The sequence below is a fragment of the Podarcis melisellensis genome (genome assembly GCF_964234715.1).
Source record: "Podarcis melisellensis genome assembly, chromosome: 10".
Classification (NCBI taxonomy): domain Eukaryota; kingdom Metazoa; phylum Chordata; class Lepidosauria; order Squamata; family Lacertidae; genus Podarcis; species Podarcis melisellensis.
Genome location: NC_138542.1, coordinates 55087189 through 55101039, shown reverse-complemented (window position 1 = coordinate 55101039; position 13851 = coordinate 55087189). Strand labels below are relative to the sequence as shown.

At 43.8% G+C, this 13851-nt stretch overlaps 1 protein-coding gene across 7 annotated transcripts in view; it reads right to left on the bottom strand.

Moving 5' to 3' along the window:
* Positions 1-13851, bottom strand: part of DGKI (diacylglycerol kinase iota) — a 248809-nt gene that overhangs the window by 35633 nt on the left and 199325 nt on the right. For 5 of the 7 annotated variants that reach the window (XM_081926845.1, XM_081926846.1, XM_081926847.1 and 2 more), the window contains 4 exons: positions 12168-12237; positions 10279-10319; positions 7077-7204; positions 4616-4741 (listed from right to left, as the gene is read on the bottom strand). In XM_081926845.1, coding sequence (XP_081782971.1) covers positions 4616-4741; positions 7077-7204; positions 10279-10319; positions 12168-12237 — 365 coding nt within the window. The remainder of the gene's footprint in view (positions 1-4615; positions 4742-7076; positions 7205-10278; positions 10320-12167; positions 12238-13851) is intronic. The other 2 variants (XM_081926849.1, XM_081926851.1) reach the window with 1 other exon arrangement.

Genomic DNA, 13851 nt, shown 5'->3' with positions numbered 1-13851 from the left:
GCCTTTTTCCCTCTTCATTATTCAGACAGAAACTCATTGCACAAGTGTTTATGACCCTGAAATTTGTTCACTCTTTTCCTTTATGTCTCTCTGACCATTTCACTTGAACAGAATAATAAACAGAAAAGGGTAAGAAAGAAAGAAAGAAAAATATATAGTGAGTGAAGTCTACGAAGGCTTTTGAAGAAACCACCCATCTTATCTGGTCAAGGCAACTACTCAGACCCGAATGGAGGGGAGAAAACAATTCACATTATGGTGAGGAATGGGAAAGGCATCATATGTCTATCTTTTCTGCCAACATCGAGTTTGTCTCCTAAAATGTATTCCAACATTTTTTAAAGTCTTATACTTCACCATCAAAATGTTTTTTTGTTTGCCTTTGCTTTAGTCGCTGGCAATATTCGAAGAGCATTTAAAATCTAAATTGCAGCAAAATATTTTTGTGCCACGGCCAGTGATGTTCTTAGCCAATCTGCTTGAAATCAGTCCCAAAGAAAGGATAGGAGCTTATTTGTTCATTTCAGAGACGGAAGGAGGGAAAGGGGAAAGGAAAGGAATGGAGGTGGCGCTAGTCAAGAGCAAGCTTGTTTGGACGATGCCAATTTGTAAGCTCCTGGCATGTGGGTGCATTTTGTGTGTCACTACCTGCCAGAGCAATTTGTCAGCAGGGCAAATTTCCTCCACGATGCGTCAGGTGCAGAGATGCTACAAAAACATAATTAAGAGTCTCTGCTTCCAAGATTCGGAGGAGGGGAAAAGAGCAATCTTGATTCCACTTCAGGGAATTTGAATTATATAAAAAAACATTATTCACCGAGAATAGGAATGGGAGTGGATGGCGGCAATTCAACGCTTTATAGTTTACTCTTTTTTCACCACCACATCTGGACAGCACCCAAAAATGTTCCTGTTCTCACCAGAAGCAGCTGTGTGCCATCTACCCCTGACCTCAAACACCAGGAGGGCAAGAGGGCCAAATGCAAGGCAAACGTCATTCTCATATGTAGACAGAATTTTGGTTTGGTGTTTCTGCCTGAGGACGATGGCAGAAAATGACAAGCAGCACAACATCAGTTGAAATTAGGCAAACTCAGTTTGGTTGGAGGGGTCCTTCCCAGATGCCGGGCATATGGCTGCATCCCGATCCCATTCACACAACCAAACTGGCATGTCTCGAATTTAGATCGCAAGGAGCACACATGTGGCAAAGCTGTCATTGCTGTTGCTCAACAAGTCTCTTGCTAGTATATTCATTTGTTCACTTTCAGTATTTATACCCAGCCTGCTGATAGTTTGCAATATATGTACAATACAATAAAACAGGCCCATGCTACTTGGGTATACTTAAGTTTTCCCTCATTCATCTGACGTTCCAATGACCACCCTTACAGACCCTCCAAGTGTCCCTATTTTCCAGAGACGTCCCTGACTTAGAGAAGCTGTCCCAGTTTCCGATTTGATCCCAGAATGTCCCGCTTTTCCCTAGGAAGTCCCTAATTTCATTGGAGAAATGTTGGAAGGTATGGAGTTATCCGACCCCTGGGCCATCTGAAGGCAATTCTGTTTTGGGAAGTTTTTTGGTGCGTTTAGTGTTTTATTATGTTATTATATATGTTAGAAGCTGCCCAGATTGCTGGGGCAACCCAATAATATGTGTGGCGTATAAACAGTAAAATTATCATTATGGAATGGGATGTACCCATTTTCATCAGAAAAATTTGGAGGGTATGCTCTTACTTACTAATTATTGACACTTACAACCCACAAAAACAACACTGTGAGATAGGTTAGGCTGTGAGTTAGTGACTCAAGGTCACCCAGTGGAGATTTGAACTCTGGTCTCCCAGGTCCTGGTCCAACCCTCTAATTACTACACTGCCTCCTGCCTTCTCAATGGCAACCAACTTTGGCAGTCATATGTTAAGTCCTTCACAGGCCAAGACTTCCTGGCCAGGCTACTGCTGACACTTGTCAGAGCCGCGGCCCCTGGTGGCAGACGCAGGAAATGCTGAGGGAACAAATGCATGTGAATCCTGCCCCAGTCCTTACATATTTCAGTCCTCATTTACCACAGTTCTACATCACTATCAAGAGGAGAAGAAAGGATGCTTAAATCAGGGTTGAGTTGCCAAGAGTCTTGCACACCTTCTATTTTGAAAAATCAAGTCAATTTCAGCAATCAGTTTGGACAAAAAAATGTATAAATTGTACACCAAATATAAATTAGAAAAACTTCCATGTGTCTCAAAATCAAGACATGCATCATGTAAATGTGGCCTTCACAAAAGTGAATTGCAAGTCTAGCTCTTGGGAAAACAAACACCTCTGAGTCTGACCACATAGGAGAGATGGAACATTTTTTTCTCGTATATGTGAATAAACCACCATTCTAAAATTTGCCAAATAAAGCAATAAATTTAAAAATCAGCTTCTGAAGAGGTAGTCTGGTGCTGTGGTCAGATTCTAGACAGTCAGACTAGGGTCAGAGTTCAAATCCCCATGATCTTCTCAACCTAGCCAACTTCAAAGGGGTGTTCTGCCAATTTATTTTATTTATAAGCGATTTAAACAGTTTTCATGCTGCCAAAATGCAATCATCTCTACATGGTGTACAAGAAGCACAATGCAGAGAGGTGAATGCAGATGCCAATCTGGGCTCCCCGAAGGAAAGGTGGGGTGGAAATGAAATTGCGCTAAAAGTTACAAATAAAAAATGTGCAGAAGTTGTGATGCAAGACAAACAGAAGGAAAGAGAGTGTTGTGCAATTGCCTTCATTCTATGTGCTTCCTTCTTCTGCTTCCATGTTATAATTCTGAACCAGGAGGGCAAGAATGTACATGGGCAAAAAAAGGGCTGAAAATACAAGTAATTTGGGACTCTAGATTAATGTACCATTTTAAGAACCATCACTAGCTGTTCAGCACAGAGTGCACTCCTGTCTTTCTTGTCTGTTACAAAAACTGTCTTGGATGAGCCTACAATTACAGTGGTACCTCGGGTTAAGTACTTAATTTATTCTGGAGGTCTGCTCTTAACCTGAAACTGTTCTTATCCTGAAACACCACTTTAGCTAATGGGGCCTCCTGCTGCTGCCGTGCCGCCGGAGCATGATTTCTGTTCTCATCCTGAAGCAAAGTTCTTAACCCGAGGTACTATTTCTGGGTTAGTGAAGTCTGTGACTTGAAGCGTATGTAACCTGAAGCGTATGTAACCCGAGGTACCACTGTATTCAAGTTGCTCTGGAATGCTGCTAAGGGTCAGGGAATGGATTCTCTTTCTCTCCCCCCCCTCCCCCCTCTTTTTGTCTTCCCTTCAGAGAAGTTTCATTTATGGCCAGCTAGAATTTGAAAGTGTTGCTGTTTAGATTTATAGCTCAGGCATTCCAGAGGCCCCCACCCAGGGTCTTGGAGTTGTGATCTGCTGTGCCCACATGATCCAATAAAGGTCAGGACAGCCTGGTGAGTGTTTTGAAAATAAATTTCCAAGGTACACAGAGAGCACCATAAAGACCTGACATGGCCAATTCAAGCAGACCTAAAATGCTTCTTGTGACAAGTGTGTGTGTGTGTGTGTGCGCGCGCGCGCGTGCGTGCGTGCGCATACATATTGTTATGTACAGTGGCACTCTTAGTTTTCAAACAGAGTGCATTCCAGAAGTCCGTTCGACTTCCAAACCATTCAGAAACCAAGGTGCGGCTTCCAATTGGCTGCAGGGACTTCCTGCAGGCAATCGGAAGCCACGCCGGACATTCAGCGTTCTGAGGCAAAGTTCGCAAACCGAAACAGCTACTTGCGAGTTCCAAGTTGTTCATGAACTAAGCTGTTCAAAAACCAAGGTACAACTGCATGTGTATATGCATGTGTATACAACTGCATTCTCCCAAAGGTGTCCCACAAGGCAGCAGATAGAGGTTATTCCTAAGGGTTTGTTCCCAAAGCCTTTATCCCAATTGAGCATAGCCGCAAAGCAATGGAGGTTTAACACCAAAGTTTTCCTTCTCCTGGGTGGGATACCTTCCCAAATTGATGAGCCCCATCTGTCCCTCATTTCCCTCTGCAGAATGTACAGAAACAGCCTTCCTGACCATTGAACCTATTATTGGTCTCATCCGCAAAGTCCCTAACTCACTGAGGTTTAAGACCCATCAGCTACCCTCGCCTGGTTTAGCCACCCAGTCAAACTGTTTCCTGGGACGTGGCCGCTGTCACATGCTAGATCTGAGTGAGATCTGAGTGTAGGGTGGGGACCAAAGGGGTACATGTCCCCCACCAGAGGTACTGTCCCTCACCTAACATGTCATACATACACCAATGGTCTGACTCAATATATAAAGCAGCTTCGTACATTCTCTTCTTCCTCGTTCAAATGTTGCAACATTCCCTAGACTTTGTGGTTCAGATATGCCCTGGCTTAGTTTGAATCAAGGGTGCACAACGTAGATTTAAAAAAATAAAAAAAGATGAAAAAGTATGAGGCAGATTGAAAGAAAGCAGAGAATGCAGAGCACATCAGAACAGTGTATCGAAAACGCATTGTAAAAGAGCAGGTAAAATTGCCTTTGGTGGTGGTAGCAATGCAGCATCAAGCAGAGAAATGCAGAGGGCTCTTACTGCAGCATGTGCGTCTTGCTGGCCTCCTTTTGTTTCTCAGGTACCTCGTAGTGAGGGGACATCTTCCCCAGGTCGCTGTCGCTCAGCATGCGCTTTCGAACAGCAGGATTCCACCGATCTGATATTCTGAGAAAAAGATTTCCAGATGGAAAACACCATTATTCTCAGATGGGAGTTTTTGCTTTATTTTCGGGTGGGGAGCGGGGTAGGGGGTGGGATAGTGCTGCTCGGTTCACCTTTTCAAAGGTGAACCTACTTAATTAGCACCTCAGGAACCCACACGCTAACTGAAACACGGCTAAATTCGTGCTTCTCCAAATGTTGAAGTTCTGTGCTCATGCCAAAAACAATGCATTGGGGGGGGGTGGAGGTGTAAAGCCATACCTCGTATTGTGTTTGCTTCAGGTTGAGCGTTTTCAGTTTGCGTCCCGCGGAGACCCGGAAGTACCGGAAAGGGTTACTTCTGGGTTTTGTCGCTCGTGCATGCGCAGATGCTCAAAATGACATCACACGCATGTGCAGAAGTGGCGAATTGCGACCCGCGCACGCACAGACGCGGGTTGCGTTCTGCTCAGGTTGCGAATGGGGCTCCAGAACAGATCCCATTCGCAACCAGAGGTACCAATGTATTAGTGCACACAAATCAGTAAACTGAATGCAAAAATACATAAATTAGGGAATTTTTTTTCTAACAGGTGAAGTTGCAAGCCAGCCTTGGTATATTGGGGAAAATTTACATGCTGACTTTTTAATGAACTGCTTTTAAGTTTGTTTTGTTTTGTTTTACAATCGAGCAGCAATTGCAAACTGCAGCAGACATGGGGCAAACAGAAGACGGGCTAAATGAGAGACTGAGAAAATTTCACTCCCACCTCTAAAGTGGGTGCATATTTCCCCCCCCTTCCCTGCTCCAGAAGACAGCTCAGGAGCTTGTGACTTCCAAAGGGAGAGGATGAGGGGATCACATGCTGAGACAGCAAAGTGAGGATTTAATAAGCCAATTCTTCCTCTTTACTGGTTTGCAAGCTTCCTCTTTTCCTGTGTGCAATGTGGGCATTAGCAAATCATCCGTTGAAGGAACGGTATTTTATTTTTTTGGGGGGTGCAGCCTGATTGGCCTAGGAACCCGCCTGCCTTTTGCCTGCTTCACATTGTTCCATTCATTCAGCATTCCTGCAGTGGTGTGGATGGTGCCTGTTGCAGCATGAAGCATGGACAGGGAAGGAAAGAATGGGTGAAGAGATAATGAGGGAAATGAGGTGTTATTGGGTAGAGGACCCCCTTCAGAGATCTGCCAGTACTTTGTGTTTGGGGTGACATGGAGGCATCCTTGAGGCCTGGCATGTGCACCTTAGATTATTGCTCAGCACCCTGGCAAGGAAGGTGTTTGTTTACTGCTCCACATCCTTTGCTGGAGAGCTCCAGTCTTTGGCTGGAACACGTGCCCAGGAAGGCTTGAGAGATGCTTCCCTACCAGAATGAGTTAAACCCTCACCTGCCTGTACTTCTTGAATTTAGTTGAAGCTGGGTTAATTGGGTTGAAGTTGGTTTGCTGCTTCTCCAACTTGTTCTATTCTGAATAAATATAACTCTAATTCCAGTACTGTCTCTGAGGCTCCTTTGCAGGTGTGGGGGCAAACTGAAACTGACTGATTCATCCATATTACTATTCCCAGAAGAGGATCATTCCATGCCTTGCTTCTCTGCAGAGTTGATTATTCACAACTCTTCTCATACTCTTGCATGTTTCCTTAACCATTATTTTCACCTGCCAATCTTATAAGGTTGCAAGAGGGCTCTTCTGCTGAACTCCTGATACTCCTGCCATCTGGATTGCCACTCACGGACTATTTCAGACACAACACTGATGAAATGCAATTAAGATTTGTTGTGAAAATCTAAAAGGCATTTCTTACAATGCACAACAATCTTCAGTTTAAAATAGATAAGACAGATGTTTCATTGTACCTTCTTCTTTTTTTCTGAACTGTGACCATTTTTGGTGAAGAAACCTCTAAGCAAAATAAACAAATAAATTCCCAGGGTGCCTTTAGGAAAGTAGCGCCAAGCAAACAGGTTCTAAATTCTTTGATGCAGTTTGCATAAAACCAATGTTCCTTTATTTAGTTTAAGTCAGAGGAGCAAAAATTCAGATACCCAGAAGTCACTGGCAGTTAAAACCATCAGGACCAATAACTGGTATCTGGGTAACCTGAAGCAAACAGGATGCCTAATTCCCATGTAGGCTGAGTCCTTGCATCTCTCAAAGGAGCAAACATTAGTCACACATCTCTGGTTTGAAATTTAGCCTGTAAGAACACTTTCTCCCTTTTTGTACTCTTCACAACGGTGAATGCATGAAACTGTCCTCTGGAGCAGCTCCCATTATACAAAGGAAAGATACGGTATGTACAGAGACTTCCAGATCCCACTTCATGCTGGGGGGAAAGAAGAAATTTACCCAGAGGCCTGCTCCACTACCAGATCAGGCATTCCTGGAGGCGTCCCTGCAGACTGCGTTGCCACCATTTCTGGGTCCAGAATAAAAATCTCGTCCTGCGAAATTTCAGTCACGAAGTGCAAATGTTCCTGCAGCAACAGCACGAGAGTGAATGATTAATCCATAGTTTGTGCACAATGAACTAAATGGAACTCAATTTCTAGACATAAAGAAAATGTCCGCCATCATTAGCAGGTCATGGCCATTGTATGGAAAGGAACTGAAAATCCTTCCCATACAAAAGCTTTCCTTGTAGACAGAAAATACAGAAAAAAAACTTATTCGTGCAATGCATAATTAAACGACGGCACTCGCTCCCATAGGAGACAGTGATGGCCACCAATACTTTAAAACAGGATTAGACAAATCAATGGAGGAAAAGTCCTATTGATCAGCTATGTTGGCTACACTCTGCCATCATGATCAGGGGCAGTAAGGCTTTTGGATGCAAGTTGCTGGAAACTGCAGGAAGGAGAGAGTGTTCTTGTGGTTGGGTGCTATATAAAGGCTTCCCACAGACATCTGACTGGACACTGTGAAAACAGGATGTTGGACCTGATAGGTCACTGGCCTGATCCAGCAGGCTCTTCTTATGTCCTTAGATAACCAAGCATGTGTGTCCAAACATCACACAAAGAAGTCCATTAAGGGGACGGCACCAGAAAGGTCTTTCATTTCCCAACACACCATATAATGCAAAAACAAGCAACAAAATCCACCCCTGGGTCTTGTGCATGGTGAATGGCTGGCCTTAAGGAGGAGTCAATATGCACAGAGATTTCAACTGACCACCACAAGCTGGGTGCTTTTATTGAAAGACTTGAACCAATGGCTTGAAGTTACAAGAAAGGAGATTCCAACGAAGCATCAGGAAAAAAACATTCTGACAGTAAGAGCTGTTTGACAGTGGAATAGTCTCCCTTGGGAGGTTGTGGACTCTCCTTCCTTGGAGGTTTTTAAGCAGAGGTTGCATGGTCACCTGTCATAAATGCTTTAGCTGAGATTCCTGAACGACTATTGGGGTTCCTCCCAACTCTCTACAGTTCTATGATTCCATGACTCTTGCATACAGTGGAGAGTGGGTTGGAACTGGGCCATTGGTACATAGTGTTAGACTCACTGGGTGGCTATAAGTCACCATCTCAGCGTGGGCAGCTGCCCATTGGGTCTGGCTGGGCAGAAAGCAGGGAGACCATAATCAGGTGAAGCCAGCACTAATTTCCGGCAGAGCCAACTCATTCTAGTTTTGTCTCCATCCTACTCCCTGGATGTTCACACTGTGACTAAGGAGGAGGAAAATGATTGGCAGTGCTACTGCCAGAATTGCATGTAGACAGGCTGGTTGAGTCTGTCTGAGCAGTGGCTGAGGTTAGTGGGGCAGTGCCCCATTTGCTCCTTCTCCCAGTTTCAATTCCCACCTATAAAATGAGGCAGGCGACCATAAAATATTGTTATGGGGATGAAAAAATGCTAAAGGGAAATGATAGGGGAATAGGTTCTGTTGAATTCAATGGGATTTATTCCCAAGTATACACACATCATGGATGTGGGTGGCACTGTGGTCTAAACCACAGAGCCTCTTGGACTTGCTGATCAGAAGGTTGGTGGTTCAAATCCCCACAATGGGGTGAGCTCCCATTGCTCGGTCCCTGCTCCTGGCAACCTAGCAGTTCAAAAGCACGTCAAAGTACAAGTAGATAAGTAGGTACCGCTCTGGCGGGAAGGTAAACAGCATTTGTGTGCGCTGCTCTGGTTCGCCAGAAGCGGCTTAGTCATGCTGGCCACATCACCCGGAAAAACTGTCTGTGGACAAACGTCAGTTCCCTCGGCCAGTAAAGCGAGATGAGTGCCGCAACCCCAGAGTCGTTCGCGACTGGACTTAACAGTCAAGGGTCCCTTTATCTTTACCCACACATCACACATTCTATAGGACTGCAGCAGAAATATATACAGTAGATGGGGTGCTGGAATGGAAGGACCATTGGTCTGATGCAACAGGGCTCTGCTTATAGTCCCAGAAAGCATCAAGCACACCTTCAGTTAGTTTGTTGCAGCTGCACAGCCAATAAATGTTGTTTTGTTTTTTAAAAAAGGAAGTCTAAACAGAATTACTACTACTGTTTGCGAAACTTCCAGCAAGTGCTCAACACGCACACAGAGTGCTACATTTCTGACAAATATCAGTACCATTAGTTTGATGTGCTTTTAAAGCATGGAGATGTATTTTGTACTGGCTTGTAACATTATCATAATTTCCAGAGTTATCTTATCTCCCATGCAGTGGATTAGGATTTCAGGCAGACTGTAAACAGCAAAAGGAGATAAACGAGGAGATTTACTTTTTAAAATGCAGCTGTCCCGAGCACAGAAAGATAAGCAAGAAAGGAGACGAAAGTTGTGCTATTAGACATCAAACTGGGTTTGAGCCAGGAAGACAGAGCAGATCCTTTTTGCCTCTAAATGTTCTTTTGACTTTGGCTGTCTTCTGCCAGTGCACACAGGGTGTTTTATTTAATTCATTCTCTACTGAATGCAAGAGTCTCCGATATTTTTGAATGTGAGGTTCCAACATTTAAACCACGGGCTCAAGTTTTCTCTGAGATTTGGAGTCCTGAGTTGCAAAAAAAATTGTGACCTGATTTGCATGCAGCACATCTTAGAATTTTAATTCAGCGTTGCTTAGAGTCATAGAATTGTAGAGTTGGAAGAGACTCTACATGTAGTCCAACCCCTGAAGTGAAGGAATCACAGCTAAAGTGTCCCTGACAGATGGACATCCAACATCTGCTTTAAAACTTTCAGAGAAGGAGAGTCCATCTTCTTCTGAGGTCATGGAACATCACAGATCAATTGTATCCTAAAGATGAACACCTGATCATCTGCACCAACTCTGCAACTGATAAACAATCAGATATAACAAGATGTTGCTATTTGGTTATTGTCCCATTATCTGAAATATAATGGTAAATCCAATCCTGTACCATCTGACATAATCTTTTAAAGCAGTTCCTTTGCCAACCTAGTGCCTTCCAGATGTTTCAGACTCCAGATGTTTTTGACTGGGCTGGCTGGAACTGGTGGGAGTACAAAATACAATCAGAGCACTACGTTGGCAAGGATTTCTTTAAGGGGAATGAAAGGAGGAAAAGGTGCTGTGGTGTACCTGAGATCTGTCGATGCGGTAAAAGCGATCGGCCGAAGTTGCTGGAAATAAGAAGGAAATAACTACATTAAAGAAAAGGTCTGGAGGAAAAATGTTCTTAAAGCTTGCTATTTCTTCTTCTTCTAAAAGTTCAGCAAAAATCTCAGCAGTAAAAACTCTTACATACCAAAACAACAACAACCCACCACCCAACAATTCTATTTTGATGCTTCAACCATGCTATTCATTTATTTTATTTATTAAATTTATGCAACACCCTTCATCCGAAGGTGTACAGTATAAAGTGTTTGCAAAGTACATGTGCACATAAAGCTCGCAGAGATCCTGGGGTGTTTGTTCTTGCAGCATTTTAATCATACAGCCTATAATAAGCACGAATAGGATTACCCTGTAACATGTGACCATGTGTTGTTTGTGTGTGTGATTTAAGACATTTGATGGACAGCTGGCATTTTAGCTATCATGTGTAGAATGCACCTGCATTTCAGTTATGCATTTTATTTAGAAACTTTGTAAGACCAGCATGGGAAATAAATAAGTAGACAAATAAGGCAAGAAAATAGCAATGCAACACTCTTGTTTGATAATAACACATTTCCAAAATGGCAGGATTTCCCCGGCGGATCTCCCTTGTCTCTTCTGGGGGAGGGGGGAGAAATGTATTACCAAGTGACATCTCAGATAGCAGGTGCTACAGGACACCAGCCGTACTCTCCATAATTAACATTACACACATCGTCAACAACAACTGATTGTTTTGATGGTGGATGATAATGGAATACACACATGTATTGATTTAACAGACAATAGATTCAAGATTCATTTTAAGGACAGCTAGAAAAGCTTCAGTTATCAGAGGCTGCTCTAGGAGAATGTGACTGGTGTGGTCGCACTGGGTTCAGAGCTTCTGGGGAGCTGGAGCAGGATCTACCACTACTGCTGTAATTACAGTGGTACCTCGGGTTACATACTCTTCATGTTACATACGCTTCAGGCTACACACTCCGCTAACCCAGAAATAGTGCTTCAGGTTAAGAACTTTGCTTCAGGATAAGAACAGAAATTGGGCGGCAGCGGCGGCAGGAGGCCCTATTAGGTAAAGTGGTGCTTCAGGTTAAGAACAGTTTCAGGTTAAGAACAGACCTCCAGAACAAATTAAGTACTTAACCTGAGGTACCACTGTATTTATTTATTTACATACCCCGCCCATCTGACTGGGTTTCCCCAGCTACTCTGGGCGGGTCCCAACATAATAATAAAATAATAATAATAATAATAATAATAATAATAATAATGATGATGATGATGATGATGTGATAAAACATCAAATATTAAAAACTTCCCTAAACAGGGCTGCCTTCAGATGACTTCTAAAAGTCAGATAGTTGTTTATTTCCTTGACGGGAGGGCATTCCACAGGGTGGGCGCCACTACCAAGAAGGCCCTTTGCCTGGTTCCCTGTAGCTTCACTTCTCGCAGTGAGGGAACCACCCGAAGGCCCTCAGCACTGGATCTCAGTGTCTGGGCTGAAAGGAAGAGCCAGGGGGCATTGGATTTTGGCGCCACACAGGGTGCCACTGAAATTTGAGACACCAAGGTCCGCCACTACAATTTACCCTTGGCAAAACTCTTAAATGTGAGTGTCTAAGTAGATTCCTCAGACCGTGTATACACTATACCAGTAAAGCAGATTCATTTCCTAAAAGAATTCAGGGCACTGTTGTTTGTTAAGGCTTGCTGGAAATTGTAACTCTGTGAGGGGTAAACTACAGCGTCCAGATTTCTTTTGAGAGAAAGAATGTGTTCGGAATGTGCTTTAAAGGTTTAGTGTATAAACAGCCTACGTCCTCTTTGCTGCAAGGATGAATGAAACCATCTTCTGCACTTACCATCTAGGAAGCACCATCTAGGAGAAAGCCTCTGAACCGACAATGCTCTTGGGAAAGAGGTTTCCTGGTCCTGGGTAGAACAAGAGGAGGAGGGAGGGAAAAAAATAAGAAATAAGAAGGAGGAGGAGGAGGTGTTCTTCATATTTGGCCATCACTGCAAAGGAAAACTTATAGGTAAAACAGAAAGACCCCAAGAAGCTCAGAGACAAAGACAGACATCGTGGGGGGCAATGGTGATAGGAGAAGAAGAGTTTGGATTTGATATCCCGCTTTATCACTACCTGAAGGAGTCACAAAGCAGCTAACATTCTCCTTTCCCTTCCTCCTCCACAGCAAACACTCTGTGAGGTGAGTGAGGCAGAGAGACTAGCCCAAGGTTACCCTGCATGTGGTGGAGTGGAGACGCAAACCCGGTTCACCAGATTACGAGTCCACCACTCTTAACCACTACACCACACTGGCTCCCAGTGTGGAGGGGATTGAGGGTTGTGGACAAATGTCAGTATGTGTGCTTTAAGGATTCAGAAGATAATTCACAGGCCACACAGAAGGAGGGACTCGAAGCAAGGGAGAGAGATGGCACCATAAACTTGTTCAGGCAATTAGTTAATTAAATACAGTACTAGATCTGAAAGACAATTTGCTCCCTACCACCACCAACGCTCCATGCTTGTTACAGTCAAATCCCCAGGATTAGCTACCTTGTCAACTCCCCTCCCACTTATTTATTTAATGCAGAGAAGTGTGTCCCCTTGGGCAAAGAACAGTTTTTCCGAGTCTTAATATATTTCCGTAACACTGCACCATTCGCATGGTTGCAAATAATATGAAATATATCAACATCGGGCAATAGGAATTTCTTCCTCCTTCTGAGTGAGAAGGTTAATGGGAGCGAGTCTTGACTCACAGGATAGATTGGACTGAGTTTGCTAGGCCTGGTGCAAAGGTGAGGAAGACACACTTAAGACACTTATCCATCACACTTAACACTGAGTAATATAGTGTATCGCAGATATCAGTTATCTTGTGGGGATGCTACAATAGCAGTTTTATTTTATCATAAATCCTGCCACTGAAATGTTGGTGCAGATATGGTTATTAACTGCATTTCACCTAAAAGTTATTTTCAAGGTGATAGCTGGAGGGATTGCTTTGTCTAACAACGTGTTTCCTACAAAGTCCTGTTGATATTGCAGAGCTAGCTTTGAAATAAACATGCTTAGGATTGCATGTGAAAAATGGCTTTACTTCAAGTAAACACAGGGTTCTGGTGATGAGGAAGTGGTGGGCGGGGTCAGCAAACTTTTTCAGCAGGGGGCTGTCCCTCAGACCTTGTGGGGGGCCGGATTTTTTTGGGGGGGGGAATGAACAAATTCCTATGCTCCACAAATAACCCAGAGATGCATTTTAAATAAAAGGACACATTCTACTCATGTAAAAACCTGCTGATTCCTGGACCGTGTGTGGGCCAGATTTAGAAGGCGATTGGGCTGGATCCAGCCCCTGGGCCTTAGTTTGCCTACCCATGCTCTGGGTGCTGCCTAAGGTATGGTCCGGCAACAGCTACAATACAGTGGTACCTTGGGTTACAGAAGCTTCAGGTTACATACGCTTCAGGTTACAGACTCCGCTAACCCAGAAATAGTACCTCGGGTTAAGAACTTTGCTTCAGGATGAGAACAAA